The 22,898-nt window shown below is 62.4% G+C and overlaps 10 protein-coding genes across 10 annotated transcripts; 4 read left to right on the top strand and 6 right to left on the bottom strand.

The window, feature by feature from the left end:
* Positions 1 to 172: 172 nt before the first annotated feature.
* On the top strand, positions 173 to 2,177 carry FA10DRAFT_298131 (putative ADE4-amidophosphoribosyltransferase; the record flags this gene model as incomplete). Its single annotated transcript, XM_025524560.1, has 1 exon — positions 173 to 2,177. The coding sequence occupies exon 1, from the start codon at positions 273 to 275 to the stop codon at positions 2,175 to 2,177; it is 1,905 nt and encodes a 634-aa protein (XP_025379856.1). The 5' UTR covers positions 173 to 272.
* A 216-nt stretch (positions 2,178 to 2,393) lies between these two features.
* FA10DRAFT_282342 (hypothetical protein) lies at positions 2,394 to 4,104 on the bottom strand (the record flags this gene model as incomplete). Its single annotated transcript, XM_025523766.1, has 2 exons — positions 2,394 to 3,655; positions 3,717 to 4,104. The coding sequence occupies 2 exons, from the start codon at positions 4,102 to 4,104 to the stop codon at positions 2,394 to 2,396; spliced, it is 1,650 nt and encodes a 549-aa protein (XP_025379855.1).
* A 205-nt stretch (positions 4,105 to 4,309) lies between these two features.
* On the top strand, positions 4,310 to 6,079 carry FA10DRAFT_263420 (hypothetical protein). The gene has a single exon (XM_025520215.1). It carries the CDS (start codon positions 4,421 to 4,423, stop codon positions 5,975 to 5,977), a length of 1,557 nt encoding a protein of 518 aa, XP_025379854.1. The 5' UTR covers positions 4,310 to 4,420; the 3' UTR covers positions 5,978 to 6,079.
* Positions 6,080 to 6,173: 94 nt separating this feature from the next.
* On the bottom strand, positions 6,174 to 10,670 carry FA10DRAFT_257112 (hypothetical protein; the record flags this gene model as incomplete). The annotated part of the gene is made up of 1 exon (XM_025519838.1): positions 6,174 to 10,670. One exon carries the CDS (start codon positions 10,668 to 10,670, stop codon positions 6,174 to 6,176), a length of 4,497 nt encoding a protein of 1,498 aa, XP_025379853.1.
* Positions 10,671 to 10,967: 297 nt separating this feature from the next.
* FA10DRAFT_263419 (pseudouridine synthase) lies at positions 10,968 to 12,793 on the top strand. The gene is made up of 3 exons (XM_025520214.1): positions 10,968 to 11,539; positions 11,616 to 12,397; positions 12,463 to 12,793. Exons 1-3 carry the CDS (start codon positions 11,036 to 11,038, stop codon positions 12,476 to 12,478), a joined length of 1,302 nt encoding a protein of 433 aa, XP_025379852.1. The 5' UTR covers positions 10,968 to 11,035; the 3' UTR covers positions 12,479 to 12,793.
* Positions 12,794 to 13,085: 292 nt separating this feature from the next.
* FA10DRAFT_1861 (hypothetical protein) lies at positions 13,086 to 13,715 on the bottom strand. Its single transcript, XM_025518341.1, has one exon. The coding sequence runs from the start codon at positions 13,647 to 13,649 to the stop codon at positions 13,194 to 13,196; it is 456 nt and encodes a 151-aa protein (XP_025379851.1). The 5' UTR covers positions 13,650 to 13,715; the 3' UTR covers positions 13,086 to 13,193.
* Positions 13,716 to 13,997: 282 nt separating this feature from the next.
* Positions 13,998 to 14,591, bottom strand: FA10DRAFT_257109 (hypothetical protein; the record flags this gene model as incomplete). Its single annotated transcript, XM_025519837.1, has 4 exons — positions 13,998 to 14,169; positions 14,234 to 14,308; positions 14,362 to 14,385; positions 14,440 to 14,591. The coding sequence occupies 4 exons, from the start codon at positions 14,589 to 14,591 to the stop codon at positions 13,998 to 14,000; spliced, it is 423 nt and encodes a 140-aa protein (XP_025379850.1).
* A 1,889-nt stretch (positions 14,592 to 16,480) lies between these two features.
* FA10DRAFT_263418 (hypothetical protein) lies at positions 16,481 to 18,950 on the bottom strand. Its single transcript, XM_025520213.1, has one exon. It carries the CDS (start codon positions 18,551 to 18,553, stop codon positions 16,622 to 16,624), a length of 1,932 nt encoding a protein of 643 aa, XP_025379849.1. The 5' UTR covers positions 18,554 to 18,950; the 3' UTR covers positions 16,481 to 16,621.
* An 815-nt stretch (positions 18,951 to 19,765) lies between these two features.
* Positions 19,766 to 21,163, top strand: FA10DRAFT_246498 (hypothetical protein; the record flags this gene model as incomplete). The annotated part of the gene is made up of 1 exon (XM_025519413.1): positions 19,766 to 21,163. One exon carries the CDS (start codon positions 19,766 to 19,768, stop codon positions 21,161 to 21,163), a length of 1,398 nt encoding a protein of 465 aa, XP_025379848.1.
* A 30-nt stretch (positions 21,164 to 21,193) lies between these two features.
* On the bottom strand, positions 21,194 to 22,883 carry FA10DRAFT_298123 (hypothetical protein). The gene is made up of 3 exons (XM_025524559.1): positions 22,160 to 22,883; positions 21,905 to 22,094; positions 21,194 to 21,835 (listed from the first exon to the last, which is right to left on the bottom strand). Exons 1-3 carry the CDS (start codon positions 22,799 to 22,801, stop codon positions 21,240 to 21,242), a joined length of 1,428 nt encoding a protein of 475 aa, XP_025379847.1. The 5' UTR covers positions 22,802 to 22,883; the 3' UTR covers positions 21,194 to 21,239.
* Between the last annotated feature and the right edge of the window lie 15 nt (positions 22,884 to 22,898).

Genomic DNA, 22,898 nt, shown 5'->3' with positions numbered 1-22,898 from the left:
TTTTGACTTTGTTTTAGCTTTTGCCACGTGCGCGACAGGCCAGGTCAGGCCTCGCTCCGCCGCGCCACGCCACGCCGCGCACGCCCTTGCCCAGAAAAAAAAAAAAAAGAAAAAAAAGGAAAAAGTTTAGAAAAAAGCTTGTCCCCTCCGAGAGAGAGAGAGAGAAAGAAAGAGAGAAGAAAATTCAAGAGAGAGAACAAGGGAAACGACGCGAGTGTGACTCTCTCTCTCTCTACACCTCTCTGCGCGCGGTGACGACGTGAAAGCAAAGCATGTGCGGAATCCTGGCGCTGCTGTTGGCGCAGCAGAACGCGGCTGCTGCGCCCGAGATCAACGAGGCCCTGTCGCTGCTCCAGCACCGCGGCCAGGACGCGGCGGGGATCGTGACGTGCGGCGCGCGCGGCCGCTTCTACCAGTGCAAGGCCAACGGCATGGTCCGCGACGTCTTTGATGCCCCCGCCCTGGCCCGGCTCCAGGGCAGCATGGGTGTCGGCCACGTGCGCTACCCCACCGCGGGCTCGTCGGCGCACGCCGAGGCGCAGCCCTTCTACGTCAACTCGCCCTACGGCATCGTGTTTGCCCACAACGGCAACCTCATCAACACCCACGAGCTCCGCGCCTTTCTCGACGCCGATGCCCACCGGCACATCAACACCGACAGCGACTCGGAGCTGCTGCTCAACATCTTTGCCAACAACCTGCAAAAGACGGGCAAGTTTCGCATCAACGAGGAGGACATCTTTACCGCCATCAAGGACCTCATGACCCAGGCCCACGGCGGCTATACATGCGTCGCCATGCTCGCTGGCTTTGGCATCATTGCCTTTCGCGACCCCAACGGTATCCGTCCCCTGGGCATGTGCTCGCGCCGCAGTGCCGATGCCGTTGCTGATCCCACCTCGACTTCGACTTCATCGTCGGCTGCCCACCACGGCAAGGACTGGTGCTTCACCTCCGAGTCGGTCGTGTCCGACGCCCTCGGCTTCGAAGACTTCCAGGACGTCCGTCCCGGCGAGGCTGTCATCATCACGCGCCAGGCCGTGTCGCGCCGCGTGCTGACGCCCCAGGCCACGGCCACAAACCCCTACCTGTTCTCACCCGACATCTTCGAGTACGTGTACTTTGCACGGCCCGACTCGGTCCTCGACGGCGTCAGCGTCTACCGCAGCCGCATGGCCATGGGCGACAAGCTGGCCGAGGAGGTGCGCCGCCAGCTCGAGGCGCGCGGCGAGACCGTCGATGTCGTCATTCCCGTGCCCGACACGAGTCGCGTGGCTGCGCTCCAGGTCGCCCAGCGGCTCAACATCCCCTACCGTGAGGGCTTTGTCAAGAACCGGTACGTGGGCCGGACATTCATCATGCCCGGCCAGTCGCTGCGGCGGAAAAACGTGCGGCGGAAGCTCAACGCCATGGCGCTCGAGTTTGCGGGCAAGAGCGTGCTGCTCGTCGACGACTCCATCGTGCGCGGCACCACGTCGCGCGAGATCATCCAGATGGCGCGCGACGCCGGCGCACGCCGCGTCATCATGGCCAGCTGCGCACCCCCGATCCGGTTCAGTAACGTGTACGGCATCGACATGCCCTCGCGCCACGAGCTCGTCGCCCACGGCCGCACCGAGGAGCAGGTCGCCCAGCACATCCAGGCCGACGTCGTCATCTACCAGAAGCTGCAGGACCTCATCGACTCTGTCCGCCAGTTCAACCCGGCCATTCCTTCCTTTGACTGCTCCGTCTTTGACGGCAAGTACGTCACTGGCGGCGTTGATATTCAGTACCTCGAGCACCTCGAGGGCCTGCGGAGCGAGAATGCCAAGATCAAGGCAAACGCAGGCAAGATCGGCGGCGGCGGCGGTGCTGCCACTGCTGCTGCCCTCGTCGCCGATGGGCCGCGCGACGGCGCCGACGACGCCAAGATGGCCGCACCGCCCGCCGCCGCGGTCCAGCGCATCGACCTGCACCACCAGAACGAGGACGGGGGCGAGAGTGGGGGGACTGCCATCAACGGCCTCGGCAACCCGCGGCATGCCTACCCGCACAACGGCCACGACGCCGACGGGGAGCATTCATCGTCGCAGCAGCAGCAGCAGCAGCAGCAGCAGCCAGAAACATTCATGAGCTGCAACGGGCCGATGAATGGCGCAGACGACCTCGGCCTCTTCAACGGCTGGTCTCGCTGATCGTCTTGCTCTGTCCCTGTATTTTTCTCTCTCTTCTGAAATATATCTTTGAACTCTCTCTCTCTGCCCATCGCTCTCAGAAATGGCCAGCTCTGAACCATCTCCATCTTGCGAAGTCTCTCTCTTTTAAAGTCTCTCTCCGTTCTGTAGTCTCTCTCTCTTTTGAAATAGCTTTCTCTCTTCTGAAATACATGAGATGCAGGGCTAGGCAGACACTCAGTCCTCGTCTTCAAATGGATTCGCGACGTATTCGAGGTCGTCGTCGTCATCGTCGTCGTCCCCCTCGTCGTGGTCGCCGTCGGGCGACTTCTTGCCAGCCAGTGCTGCCGCACCCGCTGCTGCCCCCGCTGCCCCTGCACCTGCGCCTGCACCTGCCGCGGCGGCCGTGCTCGCGCGCGGGCTCGTCAGGCCCCGGCCGGCGCTGCCCTCCATGAGGCTGACGGCGTTGCGCTGCGCCGGCTGGGCCTTTGCCGCCGAGTTGTCGGCAATCTGAATCGGCTCAAACGTCTTCTTCGCCGCGCCCGTCCGGCCGGCGTCGTCCCACGAGAGGCTGCCGCCGTTGTCGTCTTCACCATCATACCCGTTCGCAGACTTGTCTGTATGCGGCCCGGTGCGTGATGCGGTTGCAGGCGACGAGTTCTTGCGCAGCACGTTCTTGTACCGGTCTGCCACGCTGGGCTGCTGCTGCTGCTGCTGCCGCGGGCCGTCGCCACTGGTAGCGCGCCGCCGAGGCCCGCCGTCGTCCTCGCGGCCGCGTGCCAGGATCTTGGCCAGCTCGTTGTCGCCGACGGGGCTCGCATCGCGGTCAAAGCCTCGGCTGCTGCCCATCGTCGGCGACACGGCCGCGCCCGCCGCTGACGACGAGTCCGACGAGAACTGGCGACCGGGCTGCTGCTGCTGCTGCTGCTGCTGCTGCTGGGCGCGCGTCTGGGCCCACGCCTGCTCGCCGCGCTGGCGCAGGGCAGTAAACGTCGAGGCGGCCCGGCTGAGGCTGCTCTCGGCCAGCTTGTTGAGGTCCTCCTGCCACGCCTTTGCCTCGCGCGGCCCCGGCCAGCCGCTGACGAGGCTCTCGCCCTCGTGGTAGCGCCGCTCGGCGCTGTTGGCGCTCTGCAGCGGCGGCCTCGTCGTTGATGCATTCGCTGCATTTGCGCCACCAACAGAGGAGCCAGGCGCCTTGCGCACGCGCGGCTGGTACGTCAGGTTGCTCGAGTCGTACCCCGGCGACGACGACTGGGGCGACGACGAGGCGCCGGCGCCAGTGCCAGAAAAAAGGCCAGCAAAGCCGCCCTGCGAGCCCTGGCCGACGTTGCCAAAGAAGGAGCGCTGCTGCTGCTGACTCTGATGCTGCTGCTGCTGCTGCTGCTCGGCCATGGCGAGGGACCGGGCGAGCTGCTCGTCCGACTGCGTCTGCCCGTCCGTCGGTGCGGGCGGCGGTGCGACGTAGTTCGGGTCCGACATGGACAGGAGCGTGTTGATTGCTTTATGCAAAAGTCAGCAGGGCGGACAAGAGCTGAACATACGCCGCGTCTCTTCTCTCACCGCGCTCCTGGTGGCCGCCCTCTGCAGCGAGGACAGCGGCGATGGTCTCGGCGTCAAAGTCGGGGAACATGGCCTTGATGCTCTGCGCCTCGGGCGAGAGCGTCGCCGTCGTCTCCTCCTCCTCTTCCTGCCCCACGGCGGCCGGCCGAGTGGTACTCGGGATGGAGCTTGGTACGGGCGCGGGCCTTGGAGCGGGTGGAGGAGAGCCGCTGGGCGAGGTGGGCGACAGCGTCTCGGGCGAGTCCGTCGCTGGCTTCGTCTTCTTGATGCTGCCCTGCTCCTCTTTCTTCTCCTCGTCCTTCTTGGCCTCGACGCTGGCCTGGCCTGTGCCGTCGCCGAGCGCGTCCGACAGCGCCGTCAGGTCCAGCTTCGACTCTGGCTCAGACATGGTCTTGTTGCTTCTTCTTCTGCTGCTGCTGCTGCTTCTTCGTCGTCGCCAAGCGCAGTGAGAGCACCGCCCTGCCCAGAACTGGCGCAAGGTCCGTGCTGAGGCTTGCTTGACACGTGGTTTCTGTACCTTTGCACATGACGGAAATGACCGATTGCATCGCACTGTCGTGAAAGGTGGAGCGAGCTATTTCCCCGGACTGGTAGCCGGCGCAAGTTGCAAGAAGACAAGGCACCGGTGGGGTCTGGGCTGGACTGGGTCAGGGCAGGACGAGGCGAGCACTACCACCACCACCACCACCACTATCAAAGCAGACATGCCGCACCCAGTCATCATCGGCGTCGCTGACGTCAAGAACAAGGACCGGACGCTGCGGCGCGACGGGTCCGACGAGCCCGCGGCGCTGATCCTGCAAGCGATCGAGGCTGCCGTTGCCGACACGGGCAGCGGCAAGGTGCGGGCCCAGGACATTGACAGCATCTCTGTCGTGCGACCCTGGTCGTGGCCATACCCGGACCTGCCGGCGCTCCTTGCGTCTCGGCTGGGCGCCAAACCGAGCTTCACGACGACGAGCCCGCACGGGGGCAACCAGCCGGCCAAGCTGCTCGACGAGGCCTGCCGGGCCATTGCCCAGGGCCGCTCCAAGCTGGCCCTCATCACCGGCGGCGAGGCGCTCGACTCGCTCAGCGAGTACATCAAGGCCCAGGAGGTGCCGCCGCCGGGGTGGACCGAGGTCGACGACTTTGCCGCCTTTGCTGCCGACGCGCTCAAGCCGCCGTCGGGCGAGACCCTCGAGGGCATCCATGGACTCGGTGCGCCGATCCAGGTGTATGCGCTCTACGAGAATGCGCTGCGGGCGCGCGAGGGCGTCTCGTACGCCGACAACCACCGCGAGTCGGCCGAGATGTATGCCGACTTCTCGCGCGTCTCGGCGGACAACCCCAACTCGTGGCACCACGGCCAGGCGAGCAGCGCGGCCGAGATTGGCACGGCAACAAGGAAGAACCGGATGATCAACACGCCGTACACGATGCTCATGTGCGCCTTCAACAAGGTCAACATCGCCGCCTCGGTCCTCGTCACCTCCGACGAGCACGCGGCTGCGCTCGGCATCGACGCCAGCCGCTACATCTACGTCCGCGGCGGCGCAGGCACAGCCGAGACGGACGAGTTCTACCGGCGCGGCAGCTTTGCCGCCTCGCCCGCCATTGGCCAGAGCATCGACGCGGCGCTGGCTGCCTCGGCGCTGACGCGCGACCAGATCGACGTCTTTGACTTCTACTCGTGCTTTCCCGTCGTGCCCAAGCTCGCCTGCCGCCACCTGGGCCTGCCCACCGTGGCGTCGCCGCGTCCGATTACTGTGCTCGGTGGCCTGACGTCCTTTGGCGGCGCAGGCAACAACTACTCGATGCACGCCATCACCGAGCTCACGCGCCGCCTCCGTCGCACGCGGCAGGGCCAGGGCCGCGAGAACAACGCGCTGGTCCTCGCAAACGGCGGCATCCTCTCCTACCAGCACGTCGTCTGTCTCTCCACTGCGCCCGCTTCTTCCTCCCCGTCCTACCCCGCTGCGCCGCCGCTGGGTGAGTACACGGACGACATTGAGGAGTGCGCCGCGACGGCCGAGGGCAAGGCTACGATTGAGACGTACACCGTCGACTTTGGCCGCAAGGGCGACGCCAAGCGCGGCCACGTCGTCGGCCGTCTCGCCGCCAACGGCCGGCGCTTCATTGCCAATGCCGCCGACGAGCACACGCTCCGCACGCTCACCGCCACCGACCGCGAGGTCGTGGGCCTCCAGGGCCGCGTGTGGACGAGCACCGAGGACGAGGGCCGGAACCTGTTCAGCCTCGCGGCCGAGCAGCGGCTGTAGCAGTAATCCACTAGGATGTGAACTGCGACCACGCAGCGTCTGTAGCTTTGAATGCATGCATTAATCTGGGATATGAACTGTGGCCAAGTAGAAGAGCTGAGGTGGGCAATGAGAGATGACATGTGAGGAAGGATGGAGCAAAGGTCGAGGGAGCGAGGGAGCGACGAATGAGAGGTGGCTGAGCAGCCACGCGGCACTACAGCACGGCGCGCGCCATGGCCCACAGCTCGAGCTTCTTGAGGCTGCCCTTGAGGTTCTTGCCTGCGCGGTAGCAGTTTGCGGCGAGCCAGGCCTCCATGTCGCCGCGCAGCACGCCGAGGTGCCGCTCCGTCTCGAGGTCGCGGTCGGCGTCGGTGTTTGCGCCCTTGTCGTTGGGCGAGGAGGAGGACGAGTTGAGGCAGAGGTCAAATAGCCGCGTCCAGAGGTCCACCTGCCAGTAGCGGCGGAGGGTGCCGCGGATCCGGAAGCGGCGGCCCGTGGCAGTGCCGGCGTCAGCATCAGCGTCGGAGGCAGGCATCTCCGCCTCGAGGTAGCGGCCAAAGAGGAGGCAGTAGGCGACGCTGGCGAGGCCCCAGTGGTCAATGTCGAAGCGGTACTCGCGGCCGTGCCTCACGGCGTCGCAGTCGGCCTCGGTGGGGGCCCAGTTGGCGGTGAAGCGGGCGTGGGGCGCAAAGAGGCGCGTGTCAATGGCCCGGCCAAAGTCGATGAGGGTGAGGCCCTTGGTCGACCAGGCGTCGCTGCCGTCGGCCTGGTAGTGGTTGGTCCACACCTCGGTGGCGCCTGGCTCGTCGAGGCGCAGCAGGCAGTTGTCGATCTTGATGTCGCCGTGGATGAGGCCGACGGCGTGCATGGCCTCGACGAGGCGGAGGAGCTCAATGGTAAAGAACATGGCCAGCACCTCGTCTAGCCCCGCAGCCCCCGTCGCCATCTCAGTCGCGCCAAAGCCGCCGCCGCCGCCGTTGGGCCGCTTCGTGGGCGACGAGGACAGCGCGCTGGATACAGCCATGGCGGGCGCAGAGACAGGCGCGGCCACGGCAGCGACACCTGCCCGCGTGGCATGGTTGACGACGTCGAGCAGGGTGCCCTTTTCGCCGTACTCGAGAATAAGCAGACTCTCGTCGGCAAACTTGTAGAAGCGCCTGGCCGAGACAATCGACTGGAGGAGCTGCACGCCCCGCGCACTGCCCTGCATCCGCGCGCGCAGCTGGCCGAGGATGTAGAACTCCCAGCGATTGGGAGGCGCCTCGACCTTGATGGCGACGAGTTTCTTGCGCTCTCTTTCCTCGTCGTCGTCGTCGTCGTCGTCATCGTCGTTATCACTGTCGTCGCCTTGCACGCCACCCGAAATCTGGCTCGAGTCGCCCACGATGCCGCCCAGGACACGCTTGGGCGCAGGCACGCAGTCGTCGGCGTCGTAGGCCAGGTACACGGCGCCAAAGCCGCCCTCGCCGAGCTTGGCCTTGACGTCGAAGCAGTGGCCGTCGATGTCGAGGCGCCACGGCGACTGGGGTGCCGGGCTGCTGCTGCGGCTGCCGCCCTTGGCCGACTTGCGCCGCTGCTGCTGCTGCTGCTGCACCACCCACCGCCGCTCGAGGTCCGCCAGGCGCTGCGACACATGCTGGGAGCGGTCATAGTAGTCGCTCGACGACTCGACGGGAAGCTCGAGGCGCGCGAGCACGGCGTCGATCTGGCCCATGTGGTCGATGATGTCGCCGTCATTGCCGCTGCCACGGCCGCCACTGCCGCCGCTGGCTGTCTCTGCTGCCGCTGCTTCTGCTGACTCTGCTGCTGCCACTGCGACAGGCGCACTTTCCACGACAACGAGGCTCCTGTCGAGGGCCTCGTGCGTCTCTGCCCTGTCGTTGCCTGCCTCTTCATCGCCATCGTCATCGTCATCGTCGATGGGCCGGCACTCGATGGTGAAGCCCTTGGGCAGCCGGCGGTCCTCGTCGCCGTCGATCTCGCCCCAGTTGCTGCCCTCCCACCGCGACGGGTCCTCGTCGCCAAAGTCGCGGGGCGCATCCTCGGCCGACGAGACAAAGGACGCCTCGGCTGCTGCTGCTGCTGCTGCTGCTGCTGCGGCTGCCACGGCGACTGCGCTGCTGCTGGTCACGCTGGCCACGCTGGCCACGCTGGCCACAAAGCCCTGGTCGGCTTCGGCCGTCGCAGCCGTCGTCGTCGCACCTGCGGCCGTGTCGGTGGGTGCCGTGTCGACATCAGCGTCGACATCCACAAGGGTGGCGCGGCGCGACGAGGAGTACGTCGTCGAGGCCGAGGGCGTGGGCGGGGCAGTGAGGCGCGTCATCTCGGTCATCTCGGCGATGCACGACAGCGAGGGCGCCTTGCCGACGTAGCGCCGCTCGTTGGGGTACAGCGGCGGCTCCTCTTCCTCGTCGTCGTAGTACTCTTCCGGCTGGAACTCCTGCTGCTCTTCGTCCTCGTCCTCGTCCTCGTTCGCTTGCTGCCCCTGCCCCTTGTGCCCCTGCTGCTGCTGCTGCTGTTCTTCCTGCTGGAACTCGTCGTGCTGCCGCTGCCGCTGCGGCCCGTCCTCCTCCCCGTCCTCGTCCATATAGACGTGCGACTCGATGCGCTTGGCTTGGGCAGCCCTCTGCGCCGTGTCGGGGCTCGCCCTGGGCGCAGCAGGAGTAGCCATCGCCAGCGGGGTGCTTTCGGCCAGTGGGCGCGCATCGGCCGCCTTGGCCCCCAGCGGCCGTCGCACGGGCGTCGGCTGCGCCTGCGCGTCGTCGTCGTCGTCGGCAGGCCGCTGCAGCGAGCTGGGCTGCGGCGGGGCGGGCGTGAGCATGTTTTCGTCGACGGCCTCCTCCTCGTCGGACGAGTCGCCGCTGTCATCGTCGTCTTCATCACTGTCGTCGTCGTCCACGTTGCCCGGGTTGAACATGGCGGCGACGTCGTCCTGGGCTGCGCGCGTAAAGGCCGTCACCGTCGGCTCGCGCTTGACCCGCTTCTTGGCCGGCGAGGCAGTCACGTCCTCTTCTTCCTCCTCTTCCTCTTCTTCCTCCTCTTCCTCGTCCTCCTCGTCCTCCTCTTCCCCGTCAATCTGCATCGACTCCTGCGCAGACTGGTGCGGTGCGCTGTGCATCTCGGGCCACCACCGCCGCTCGAGTGCATCGAGGTGGGCCCAGGGGTCATCGTCGTGCGAGGAGGCTGACTTCTCTTCGCCGAGCCGCTGCTGGGCCATGACTTCGTCAATGCACCGCTCGGCCTGGCCAGGCGGGTAGAGGAGCTCGAGGTTGAATGCGTGTCGCTCGGGCTTCTTCTCCCTGTCCGACGCCTTTTCGGCTTTCTCGCGCTCCCGCCGGCTCGACTTCTTGCTCCCGTCTTTGTCCTTGCTCTTACTGCTGCTGCTGCCGCTGCCTGACCTGGCCTCTGCAGGCTTGCTCTTCGGCCGATGCCTGTCGCCCTCGCTGGCTGCCTCGACGGGCGCGCGAGCGGGCTCAGCGGCGCGCTGCTGCTCCTGCTGGCTGTAGTGCATCAGCGGGTTGCGCCGCAGCAGGTCCGTCTCGCTCCGCTGCGACTTGGACGGCGTCTGGCGCTGCTTGGCCGGCGTCGCTGCAGCTGCTCCCTCGTCTTCGTCGTCCGAGTCGCGGTATACAGCCATCGCTGCTGCTGCTGCTGCTGCTGCTGCCGTCTTTTTCTTGGCAGACGCCGGCGTCGCAGCCTGGGGCAGCACAGCGCCCTTCCACGGCCGCGGCTGCTCGGCGGCGCCGCCTGCCCGCTCCCGTGTCCGGCTCGCTGCCGTGCCGACGCTGTCCCACGCGGCCCTTTTGCCCGGCACGCCGCCAAAGACGTCCTGCTGCTGCTTGTCGTCCCCGTCCACGTACACGGCCGGCCGCTGGCCATTGCTGCTCGACGACACAGCGAGGGCGCTGCCGCTGCTACTGGCCTGCCCCAGCCCACGGAGCGTGTTGGCGCTCATGCTCGTGCCGGACTGCGTCTTGGTGCCCAGCGTGGACCGCGAGGCGTCGTGCATGGCCTGCGCCAGTGCTCTTTTGTATGCTGATGACGATGATGACGACGATGAAGAAGAAGCAGAAGACGAGGCAGAAGACGAGGCAGAGATGACCCGCGCCTGGAACTCGTCGTAGCGCTTCTTGAGCCGGCTGAGCGGCGTGGCCTGGCGGTGGATGCCGAGCTGAAAGGCCTCGTCGGCGCGCTGCAGCGCATGCGCCTCCTCGTGCATGCGCGCAAGCTCCTCGTACAGCGTGGCGAGGCCCGTGCCAATGTCGTTGGCCACGAGAAAGTGGCAGACATCGGCGGGGCAGTCGACGTTGCGCGCATACAGGACCCAGAGGTTAAGGTAGCGGCTGTCCTGCGCGTATCGTGGCTCGCCCTTGAAGCGCCGGGTGGCGCGCTCGAGCAGGGGCACGAGGCCTGACTCGGCCGTCTGGCCCGACGGGTACGAGTCGACGCACCACTTGACGTAGCGCGCAAACGGCTCGAGGGGGTCGTCGAGCTCCTCGAGGCGCGCCTCGGCCACTTCCTCCTCCCACGCAGCCCGTCGCTGCATGCGCTCGCTGCTGCTGGCGCCCATGACGCTGCTCAGCTTGTGCGCCGACCGGCCGCGCGCCAGCGGCAGCACGTTTTCCTTTTCCGCCTCAATCGAGCCAAAGTCGATGATGGGCGTCCGCGACGTCTGCTCGCCGGGCGTGCGCAGCGGTGTCTTGAGCAGCATGTTTCCGTTTCCGTTTCCGTTTCCGTTTGTGTTGCCATTGATGCTGCTGCTGCTGGCCCGCGGTGGGCCCATCGGCGTGGCCGGCTCCATGGTCTGTCCCTCTTGTCGCCCGCAGTCACCCGACTCGAGGCTAGTAGTACACTTTTGAGATTAAGGGGGAGCAAACAACGCCCTCGCTCTCCAGGGTGCGCGTTGCCCTTTTTTCGAGGCGCGCGCCCCGTCACGTGCATTTCTCCACTGGAAAAATTCCACTCCCAAGGGCGCTTGACTGAACGAATGAATGAATCTTCCTGTTTTGGTTTTGGCTTAGGCTTTGGCTTTGGCTCGGTGCAAGAAAGGACACGCCGGGCTGCTGCGAGCGAGCCATGGGAGAAGAGGAGACGAGAGGAGCGGGATCGCTAGCTCAGTCTGAGAAAGGGGAGGAAAGAAAAGTAGGACAATCTGCTGCAACAGGGGCCGAGGAGGGAGTCAGGGAAGCAGAGGAGGGCGCCAAGGAAGCAGGACAAGCGACGGCAGCAGAGGGCGAGCACGGCAAGAGACCGCTCGAGATGAGGGCACTGCCGCTGTCGGGCCTCATCGGCATTGTCAAGCCGCCATGCATGACATCGATGGTCGTCCTCGACACGCTCAAGCCGCTGCTCGCCTCGTCGCGCCTCTTCCAGCTGCCGCCTCCGCCGCCCGACGAGGGCTCCGTCTCGCGCAAGCGCAAGCGCCGCGACGCCCACATGCGCGCAAAGGGCATGGACCTCGACGTGCGCTGTCCCAAAGTCGGCCAGGGCGGCACCCTGGACCCGCTCGCCGAGGGCGTCCTCGTCGTGGGCATCGGTGCAGCCACCAAGAAGCTCAGCCAGTTCCTCGAGTGCACCAAGGTGAGTTTTCCCGAGCCTTGAAAAAAGGTGACTCAAAGAGACCGTTGCTGACTGCTGAAGCAAACAACGAACGCAGGACTACCGCGCCATCGGGCTGCTGGGCACTACGACGGCGTCGTACGACTCCGACGAGCCCGTGCTCGCACGCCGGCCGCACGCGCACGTCACCAAGCACACCATCGAGGAGGCCCTGGAACGTTTCCGGGGTGCACAGAAGCAGCTGCCGCCGCTGTACAGCGCGATCCGCATCGACGGCAAGCGCCTCTTTGACTATGCGCGCGAGGGAAAGGACCCGCCGCGCAAGGTGGAGCCGCGCGACGTGACCATCTCCAGCCTCACCCTCACCCGTTTCATGGACGCCGGCACGCACGAGTACAGAGAGCCGGCACAGGAGTGCTCGGCCGAGGAAAAGGCGCTGGCCGAGCGTGCCCGGCGCATGGCTGGCCTCGACGAGGGCGTCACGGGGGCGACAAGACAGGGAGGAGAAGAGGCCGGCAAGGGCGAGTCAGAGGCAGGCAGCGCACCGGCGGCCTTTGAGATCGACATGAGCGTCTCGTCGGGCACCTATGTCAGGTCCGTGGTGCACGACGTCGGCCAGGCATGCGGCTCGGCCGCCCACGTCGTCAAGCTCGTCCGCACCCGCCAGGGCGCCTGGGTGACGCCTGGGCACGTGACCGGCGACGACTGCCGCGTCGCACTCGACTTTGCCCTCTTTGACCAGGCCGCCAAGCGGCTGGCGGCGGCAAAGCAGCAACAGCGGCGGCAGCAGGGCGGCGAGGAGCCACTAGAAGACGGCGACGAGGGGGAGCCCCTCGACGAGCAGGGCCTGGCAGCATGGGAGCGCGCGCTCGTGGACAGGTGCGTGGAGGAGTATTAGGCATTCAATTCACAGTACGCTGACCTTTCTTTTTGCTACCATTCAGGATGGAGGCTGTCTAAAGGAAAAGGCCCGCTGCTGCCCCAGGGGCGAGCAGAGCATGCCCTTGAAGCTGTGCGAGACGCCTGGCACAATGTCAAAGGTGACGTTGGAGAATGCGGCCACGTGCTGCTGGTATCGCCTGCTCCTCTCGAGCCGGTTGCGACCTGGCGGTCGATTCATCCCATCGTTCAGCTGTCAGCCGTGTACTACTATTCTCTAATGCAACGATGGTCAATCTCACCCTGAGCCATGGCCTCTGGCCGATCATCGCCCACGCCGTCGTCAAGCGCGCCATTGAGCACGTGTATCGTTCCCCGGCTCTCGAAGAACTCCACTATGCCTTCAAATGGCAGCTCGGCCACGATGTAGTTTCCCATGATGCCGTCGTCCATCTTTTTGAAGCCATACTTGTACGGTGCGCCCTGGTCAAAGTAGAGGAATGTGCTCGGATTCATGACGACAAAGGTGATTGGCTTGTTGCGTGGCATCCACGAGATGATGGACCAGCGATGGACCATCTGTGCGCCCAGGCTGTGTCCCACTATCAGAGAGGGCGTTCGGGTGGTTCAGTGTGGTCACTCCAGACCTTTCGTTGACACCCATCTAGACCCACCGACGACGAGGCGCTCAACGCTGACCCAGGCCTGGTAGCGCTCAACGAGCCGGTCAAGGGCGTCAAAGGACGAGGCAAGGCCCTTGCCCACTCCACCCGCGGGGCCCCCGTGGCCCCAGCCATTACTCTTGAATACGAGCAGTCGTGCCTGCTCCTGGCTTGCCAGCAGGTCCTTGTCTAGCCCATTGTACTGGCCGAGCCCATCCTAGATCAGTCAAAGTGAAGCCAAGCTCACCGTGCAGGTGCAACCTCTCTCTCTCACAAACTGAGGTGCGACGACCAATACGCTCTCGTCGGAGCCCCGAGCGGCCTCTGCTGCCTCGTATGCCTCCTGGGCATTCCTCTCTGTCTCCGTAAACGCAAGATTTTAGCTGACCGGCACAGCCGTCAGAAGAGAAGGACAACGCACCGCGGCCATGGATCGCAAAGAGGACCGTCTTGATGCCGGCATGCGCCTCGTCGGGACCAGCCTTGGCTATGATGTCGATCTCGACGGGTGCCTCGATCTGGTACACCTTGAATGCGAAGCGGCGCTTCGGCGGCGCTGCAGCGACCGTCCGCGAGCGTGTCAGCGGCATCGGTCGGACAAGAAGAGAGCTCGCGTAGTGGAGGGGAGGCGCAAGAGACGAGGCAAGGTGTTTTCCCGATGGTCTGTCTGGAGTCCGTGCGCGCAAATTAGGGCTCGCGAGCTCGTCTCAAAATTTAGGCTATCGCAACAGCATTTACGGTGCGGCCAACTCTGGACGATGCCTGAGAGGGGGAAATGCACTGCATTTAATCAAAGGAGAGGGGTGAAGTCTACAGAGCAACTCGAACTAGCTTGTCGGTGCATCGAGACAGACAGATCTTAAATCTAAGAGGGAAAGGAGAGGGTTCCGGGGGAGGTAAAAGGGGAGAAATATTCAAAGGAGAAATGTACTGGTTCTTCAGAACTTCTTGAAGTTGCCATCTCCGTTGCCCTTGTTGCCCTTGTTGGCGCTGCCGTTGCCGTTGCCGTCTCCGTTGCCCTTGTTACCCTTGTTGGCACTGCCGTTGCCGTCGGCGCTGCCGTTGGCATCACCGTCACCAAGGCCGTTCTGGTTGCCGAGGCCGTTGCCGCTGGAAAGAAAAAAGGAAGAAAAGTCAGCTGTCAGCAGCAGAGATTTACCCGCGCCCAGCTCACTTGTTGCCCTTGTTGCCGGAACCGTTGCCGTTGCCGATACCGTTGTTGCTGTTGCCGTTAAGGATGCCGTTGTCGCTGTTTGCAATTGTTAGTATGGTTCGAGGCGACCCTGAAAAAGAGACACTCACTTGCCGTTGTCCTTGTTGTCTTTGCTGCAACGAAAGGTTCAGCATCGGCGGGGCTCAGGTGGATACTCAGACACTCACTTGCCCGAGCCGACAACGATGGGGGCGCCAACGGGAGGGTGAGCGCCCGTGGGGGTAGCCTGGCCGGAGACACCAGTCTGGGGAGCGGGGGCCGAGAGGGCGACACCGGCGAAGAGGGCGACAGCCACGAAGAGGGGAGCGATCTTGACCATTTTGGCTAGAGGCGAGGCTAGTGTGAGGAGAGGAGAGAGAGTGTTTACTTGGGAGCTTGGTTGAGGGAATGATGCTGTACAAAGAGGCGCTTCGAGTCGCTTTTTATAGCTTAGACACTTGTCTTTACGAGCATCGTCGATGAGGCATGGAGACAGTGAAGATGGTCAGATGACGACATTCAAGCGTCCGTTGGTCTGGATAGACGAAATGTTGCAGTGAGGCAACGTGAAAGGACTGATGGAGGTTGCCGAAGAGCTCACATTGTCAATCAAAGAGGTAGTAGCGTGGGAAGCCGAGAGAAAGGGATCCCCAAGAACGTGCTGGTGGCTTTGTCTTGTGCGAGGCGACCTTGACGGTCAGCGGGGAACAATGAACAAGCTGGTATTTGAGAGGGCGCCGGGTATTGTGCAAAGGCGTGATTTAATCGATGGTATCACTTTAGTTCTTCCCCAGATTCACAATCAAGCGGACGATTTCTTGCGCCAGATGATCAGATTCTGAGGATCTGCAGAGGTAGCAAGACTGAGGAAGGTGGCCGTGCTTGCGATGATGCTGTCGGTGACTATTTTGATGCCGGTATATTAGCTTAATTAGTGGCTTTGCGTTCTGATCTGTCTCAGTGATTTATTTGTCTTGACCCCGCAATACTCTCTCCGCCTCGTGTTGAAGATGGCTCAGCGATGCCGGAGCGATCATCTCGTGGACTGCTTGTCTTTCTTCTTGTGAAGTCTGCCAGCTCTTCCTGCTTGGGCACCGCGGCAAGCACAGAGCGAGCCTAGTGCAATGGAACTCCTCTGACGCGCGCTTGAGAGACCGCGACGCAGTTGCAGTATTGATGCGACATCTTGAGTCGATGGCTGAATAACGTCGCTTAGAATGAATGCCTCTGTCATTGTGTCCACAGCGCAGCATAAGTGGGAGGTGACCGTCCTCATTTCCGCGGAAAGACAACCTTGCTCCACCGAAAGAAGAGGAGGTAATCCACCAGGCTAAAGGATGCTTATTGGAGTGACGGAAAGTAAGTGACGGAATGAGACCGCTTCTACCGTCACTGCGGCCTCTGTCTGCTTGTTTGCTAAATCGGACGTCTCATCTTTGTGTCACTCTTCGGCTCCAATGAGTTTCTTCCTATCCATTCGTCTCAGCGTCCGATGGTTTCTGTTTCACCAACTCGGAGCCCGGCAACCGGATGAAGAGCAGTGTGCTCGGGTGGCTTTACGCACCAGGTCAGAACAAACGAACGTGTCTCCGAAACCGGCGGGGTTTGAGACTAATTTGTTTCCTCGACTCGGCCCCGTCACTTTTTTTTTTTCTTTTCTTCTTTTTTCCACTAGCCTGGAATTGTTTGTTTGCAGCGGTGTCTGAGTGCGCGGAACCCTCAATTATTCGTCGTGAAAGAGAACCCTTGTCATCAATCAAACTCGAGTTCGATGCATGACATTTGCATGACGGATCAAGCCACCTCTTCAAATCAGACCGTCACTGGCAAGCAGGTGCTTGAGAGAGAGGCAACGTGTAGTCGTAGGGATAGATTGCCAATGTCAGGGCGGACTCTGAACGAGCAGCTCATCAACTTAACAAGGTTCAATCATTGAAGGGTCGTTTCTGCGGCGTCAAAATTCGATTGATGAATGTATGCGAGATGAGAAGGTATAGTGAGGCACTGATATGTGCGTGAGCGCCGTACAGAGTAAGGATTAATCGTCCGCGAGAGCTGCACCGTGAAGAGCACGAATCGTGCCTGAGCAATCGAACTATGAAGAGTGATATCTGTGCATGAGAGTTCGGACGGCGCATGAGAGTTTGGACAGCATGAAGCGAAACTATTGCGCGGTTGCATGCTACCGTCAAGAGGATAGAAACTCGCACCGTGGAAAGCAAGAGGAAGAATGGCTAATAGTATTGGTAATGCACTAGATTAACGAGAGTATGAACAAGGTAAACGTACGGTTGAATGACTGCTATGCTGGGCTATAATGGATGATACACAGAAAGTAGGAGAGCAGAAGGAATGGAAGTTGGGTAGCCTCTAGGCGCGAGGCGTGGAGGCTTGAGATGCTGAGAGATGGTGGTTGAAGATGGGGAATCGGCCAGCCGAAACAGACCTGGCATGCGAGGCCCTCTTGACGTGACTGCCAAAGTAGCTGTCGCGCTCGACGATGTCGGGCGTCGAGGGTTTGGCAGGCGAATGGATGGGCGAGTGGAAGCGCGATGCAGGCCTTGAGCCGTCAGGAGTGAGAGCCATCTGCGTCAGCGGGCTGACGTAGGGCCGGAAAGCACCCAGGACGGGCGTCATGCTGCCGCTGGCAGAGGGCGACGTGGGCGGGCTGAGGTATGCGTCCTGCTGAGGCGCCTCCTGCTCGAGCTTGGGCGACGACGAGGCCAGGGCGCGCTCAAAGTCGGACCGCGCCAGCTCGGCTGGCTGCAGATCCGGGTCCGAGGGCAGGAGAAAGTAGCGGAGCGAGGTGACGATCTTGCGGCCCAGCAGGCCACTGGAGACGAGCTCCTCCGATGCGTTGCTCTGGCCAGCCGCTGACGAGGAGAGGCTGGCCGAGGACGACTTTCGCGAAAGGGAGACGAGGGACTTGCGCTTGCGCAGCTTGGCAGCCAGAGGCACCTCGACCTCGACGAGGTGTGAGGCCGATGTTTCCCAGGCGCACGAGGCCGTCAGTGGCGCGTGGTGATTCTTTGACTTTGCGTTGCTGGCTTCAGTCAGGCGCTCGATGAGCTCCTTTGTCCTCTTTGTCGCCGCGAGCCGTATCGCGTTGGGGTCCCGGCTCTGCGTGAGGCTCGACGTGGGCAGAGGCGGGAAGTCGACTCTGCGGACGCGGACCTGGACAAAGGCAGCATAGAGGCCTGTTCCCTGGCCCTTGCAGGGCTGGCACGGCGAGCGGAGGGTGCCCGAGCAGGCCTGGCAGTCGAGCTTGCCCTTGCCGAGGCAGCGCCTGCACTTGGATCCCTTTTGTTTGCCGGAGCCGTTGCACCACCAGCACTCATCGGCCGGCGTTCCCTTGCACGTCGCACATGCGGCTGTTTTTGTGCCGCGGCAAGCAGGGCACTGACCACCGCAGCGGCTGTCGGCGAGCTCAAAGACGCGCTTGGCCTTTGTCTTTTGCAGGTTGTCCAGGTCCTGGTGAACAATGTCGAGGGCCCAGACATCGGGCAGCGCGGGCAGGGTGGCGACGCCAAAGTTGTTCTCGTCGTCGCCCACCCGCTTCCAGTTGATGCTGCGCGACTCCATGACGACCATCGACTTGATGAGCGAGTGCATCTTCTTCCCACGGTAGCGCAGTACCAGCGCCCGCTTGCGCGCCTCCCGCTCCTCGGCCGTCGTTTCCTCCTTCTTCGTCGGCGGCAGCGGCGATCCATCCTCGCCAAACATGCGTGCGGGTGCTTCCGTGAGCTGTGGGAAGTGGCGCGCCAGCACGTTGCGGCCATCGTCCTGCTGCCTCTCGGGCAGCATCGTCTTTGTAAAGTAGACGTCATCGAGATCCAGCATTCGTGGCTCCTCCTCGATGGTGTCCGAAGGTGGGCCCGACCGCTGCATCTCCCAGAGCGACGAGGCGGACGAGGACGATGCGAATGCGGTTCCCAGAACGGAAGCCGAGAAGGATCCACGAGGTGGGCTCGCTGAAGCTGAGTCGGGAACGGAAGCCGAGAAGGATCCATGGGGAGGGCTTGCGGAAGCCGAGTCCGTCTCGCGGGCCTCTGGTTGGGTGCCGATGTGCTCTGTGTCCGTGTAGAGGTCGGCCAGGGCACGGTAGAGCTGCTGAAGCTTCAGTGCGCGGTCTTCGCCGCCGCCCTTGACCGACTCCGAGGCGATGCTGCCCGTGAATGAGGGTGTCCGCAAGGGCGTCTCACCATGCCCGCCGTCCGACGAAGGCTCCTGGCTTTGGGTCATGAGCGGTGCGGCGCCGAGATGGCCCGCCAAGAGGCGGTCAAAGTTCTCGATGGACGTCATGGCTCCCCCGTCTTCAAAGTCGCTAATGCTAGAAAAAGTAGATGCTCGAATGGCGTGAAAGTGTGAAGAAGCACCCGAATGAACGAAAGGAGGAGGGAGTGAGGGAAGAAGATGTCCGAGTTACTCGGGTTGGTGTAAGATTGATGACCAGGTCACACTGCGCGGATATATAGCACGGACTAGCACATATTGACCATTGTCGTGCGAGAATCGATCGGTAAAAGGCAAACGGTCTATGAATCATGTGCCACAAAGCCAAGCCAGGCCCAGTACGTTGCACCACTGAGACATGCTCCGTCAGCCAACGACCCGATCTATCGTCGGTTTGCCTCACTGCCACAATTCCGCTCTGCCTTGCAAAGAGCAGCAGCGGGACCTCAGAAGCTGACGATAATCTTCCACAAACCCGAACCATTACTGCCAGGCAGAGTAACCCTTATGAAAATTCGCTGTCTGAGTTGACGAAAAATTAACAATTTAGGCATATATAATCATGGACGTTCGATTGGAACGAAGGGGGCACGGAGAATTCATGGAGCAATTTACGCATCCGGCTGCAGGTGTGAAAACGGGGCTAGGCAATTTAGTGGCTACCTAGCGCGCGAGAAACATTCTGGCCCATGTCTCGGAGAAGCTCTGTCAGCGACCGATCGGACTTGCACATGATACCGAAAGGGAATTGCTTTTCGGTCAAGTGGAGTAACCACACATAGGTTGATAATTCTAGCGGAGCCAAACCAGGGCGAGTGTTGCAAAGTGCGATATCGATTTTGGGTTCTGTTCTGAAAGAGCAAGAACAACGAGCGGACCGTGAAGTGGATCTGCACTTCCCAACCTCTTGCACGGTGGTTGAAAGACAACGACGACGACGGCAAGATGAGCGACATTCCCATGCAAAACGTTGTACGGCCGCGCAGACCAACAGGGCCGGGCTTCCTAAGCTCCGATGAGATCTGGAATGGCCCGGCCACGCCCGTCTTTGAGACGGAGGGCTTTGCGCCTCATGAGACAACGGGCGAGGACCACCAGCAGCAGCTCGGGGGGCTCCAACAGCAACTGTTGCAGCAGCAGCAGCAGCAGCAGCAGCAGCAGCGCGAAGAGCTGATCCGACAAGAAGAGGCGCGAGTCCAGGAGGCGCGAAAGGACAAAGAGGCAAAGCGCAAGTCGCTGCAGCGCGATGTCAACGACAAGCGCAAGAGCCTCGTCTCGCAGATGAGCGCCCACGAACGGAGAGAGTCGGTAGCGTACCAGGTCCACGACGAGCGGCGCTACCGGCTGCTGCAGGGCAAAGAGGTGTACGCCGTCACGCCGCTGGCCTTCACTGAGGATGTGTCCAACGACGAAGGAAGGACCCGCGGTCGCAGGGTGCCGCATCTCGAAGGCCTCCGCGGCATTCTTGCTGTGCAAACGCTCCTCTGGATCTTCTTCCGCGTCTTCTGCCCTGGGGTCGTCGATGCGACCATCGAAGGAGCTCCACGCTGGACGATGATCGTCCGCAAGGTCCTTAGTCCCTTGCTCTTTGACGGCTCTCTCCAAGCGGCCGCCTACATGCTCCTCGTGGGCCGCGTCGCGCTGCTTACCTACCTCGAGAGGCGCGAGGCCATCGATCTTGCCGGCCCGTGCTTCCGTCGCCCCTTCCGTCTCCTAATCCCCACGGCCATCGCCCTGGCTATCACATCGGGCCTCGTTGCCGGCAAGGGATTTGCCTACTCCCAGTACATGGCCGACCACCTCAACAACCCGGCAGCGAGTCCGCCCCCTATCTGGGGAAGCACAGTCGAGTACTTTAATTCGCTTGCCTCGCTCTTCTTCTCTCCTGCGCCTTATACCAACTCGCGCGCAGTCACGTTCCTCCAGCCTGCCGGCATCTCGTGGTACATTGTCATCGCCTTTCAGCAGCTTTATGTCCTCATTATTTTTGCGTGGACACTCCCTTACACGGTCTTGCGCTACAAGATCATCGGCCTCACCGCACTCATCCTCCTCTCTGCCTGGGTCGGTCGCTGGTCGTGGTACACCGTCACCGGTTTGGCCATGGCCGAGTTCTCCGTCGTGTACCGCCAGACGCTGCACCCCAAGCCGCGCGTCACCGTCGGCTCGAGGCGGATCCCCCTCTACCTGTTCCCGCTGGCCATGTTCCTCGTCGGCGTCATGTTCAAGTATCTCTGGGCTGGCCTGCCCCAGTACGCCGACCGCGAGCTGGTGGCCCACGCCAACGTCAACACGGCCAAGCTGGACTGGGATGCACTGCAGGAGCACAAGGCCGTGCCCCGCTACGACGACTATCTCGTCTGCGTCGGCCTGCTGGGCCTCGTTGAGCTTTCGCACTCGGCGCGCCGCGTCCTCTCCTGGAGGCCGCTCACCTACCTGGGCCGCCTCGGCTTCTCCATCGCCCTCACCTCGGGCCTCATCATGGTCAGCCTCGGCAGCGTCGTCTACTACTGCCTCGTCGAGTCGCTCGGCTTCCAGGCCCAGTCGTCGAGCACGACGGCCGTGCTGTTCTTCATCTTTGTGCCCCTCTGCCTTGTCTGCGCAGACATCTACTCGCGCCTCGTCGACGATGTCTCGCTCTGGGCCTCGCGCTTCCTCTTTCACTTTTTCCGAACTTAGGCTAATCTCAGTCAAGCTTGCAAATAGTACAACTCTATAGATTTCTCGTCTCATCTCAATTACATCACTACCACTGCTACTTGTTCCTTCTCGCCGTGGGGTTCCACTTCTGGAAGCGGGTGAACTGCCTGAAATGGCAGAAGATGGCCATGAGGCTAACGTACGAGTAGTAAAAGGGCGTGAGCAGACTGAAGGCGATGATGCCGAGCGGGCGGGTAAAGTGAGAGTGGTTGCGCATGGTGATGCTGGCCGTGACAAAGAGGCAGATGAGGTTGATGCCGAGGGCCCACATGGCGAGGGCGAAGCCACCAAAGTTCTTGAAGAAGACGTCGATGCCGCGCGTGGGCAGCGTGGTGAGGATGCCCGAGATGAGGATGAAGAGCAGCTGGGTGTTTACGTAGAAGTAGACTTCACGGTAGATGAGCAGCTGGAGCAAACCCAGGCGCGAGCGCCAGCCATTGCCGTCGCTGTAGGCGCCCCGCTTGAAGGCTGGGGTAAAGTGTCGGAGGGCTACCTGGGTCCAGCCCTGTGCCCAGCGGAGGCGCTGCTTGGTGAATGCCGGGAGCGTCTCGGGAGCGAGCTCGTACGAGAGCACGCGGAGATCGTACTCGATTCGGGCGCCCGAAATGATGGCACGCATCGACGAGTCGATGTCTTCAGTCAGCATGTGCTCTGAATAAGAGAGTCAGCTGGCAAGTCGAGGGTGACAGAGATAGAGAAAAGGCAGACATCAGTACTCACTCTGCATGCCAAGCGTTCGCAGCAGACTGGCATTCCAGTGACCATTTGAACCGCCAAAGAAGCCGTAGCCCTGGACCTCGGCCCGGCCCGAGTGCATGACGCCGTAGATCATGTCAAACTCTGCGGCGATAAGCCGGGTGATCCACGTCTGGTCGTAGTTGTAGATGCAGCACCGTCCCTGGATAATGTCCTGATGGAAAAGAAGTAACAATGAGCGAGCAGGCAGACACAACAGAAGCAGTATGGTAGACTTACCACCTCGCCCGTCATGAAACGCTTGGCCACCCAGCGAAGTGCCTGGGGTTCCGCAAAGTGGTCGGTGTCGTACAGTGTAACTATTTCGCCCTTGCAGTTGGGCAGGGTGAGGAAGTAGTTGATATTGTCGGCCTTGGAGGTCGAGTTGGGCACCGAAATGACCCGCACGTTTGAGTGGTGGTTTTCGAGCTCGCGGAGCTCCGTCTCGACGGGCTCGATGGGCCGCGGGGTGTTGTAGGCGACGTTGACGGTGAGCTTGTCGTGTGGGTAGTCGATCTTGGTCAGGGCATAGCGGACCTGGCGCATGATGATCTCCTGTTCGTTTGGCAAGTAGGCGACGAGGACAACGTCGATGTGGGGCCAGGCAATGTCCTCCTTTTCCCAACCCTCCTTTTCGGCCTTGCGCATCTCCCGGCGCGCCTTGATGCTCGGACGGATCGACTGCATGGCCTCGGTCGAGACGGAGAGCGAAGTGAGCGTCTGCAGGCCGGCAAAGATGTACCAGATGACCTCGTGGACGATTGGGGGAAAGAGAATGTAGAGAAAGATGGAGCCGCAGATGTACGACGAGAGCATGATGATGGGTGTCCACTCCCAGACGAAGGCCGAGAGACGGCCCAGGGGCCCTGCTCGAGGCGACATGTTGCTTTGCCTGTCTTCTACTGGTGGTGGTGTTGACCAAGCTTGATCGATTGACGGACGGTGGAGTAAGGAGTAAGCAGCTAGGCCACAGACCGTA

This window comes from Acaromyces ingoldii (genome assembly GCF_003144295.1).
Source record: "Acaromyces ingoldii strain MCA 4198 unplaced genomic scaffold FA10scaffold_1, whole genome shotgun sequence".
NCBI lineage: Eukaryota > Fungi > Basidiomycota > Exobasidiomycetes > Exobasidiales > Cryptobasidiaceae > Acaromyces > Acaromyces ingoldii.
This window is presented reverse-complemented; position numbering and strand designations above follow the sequence as displayed.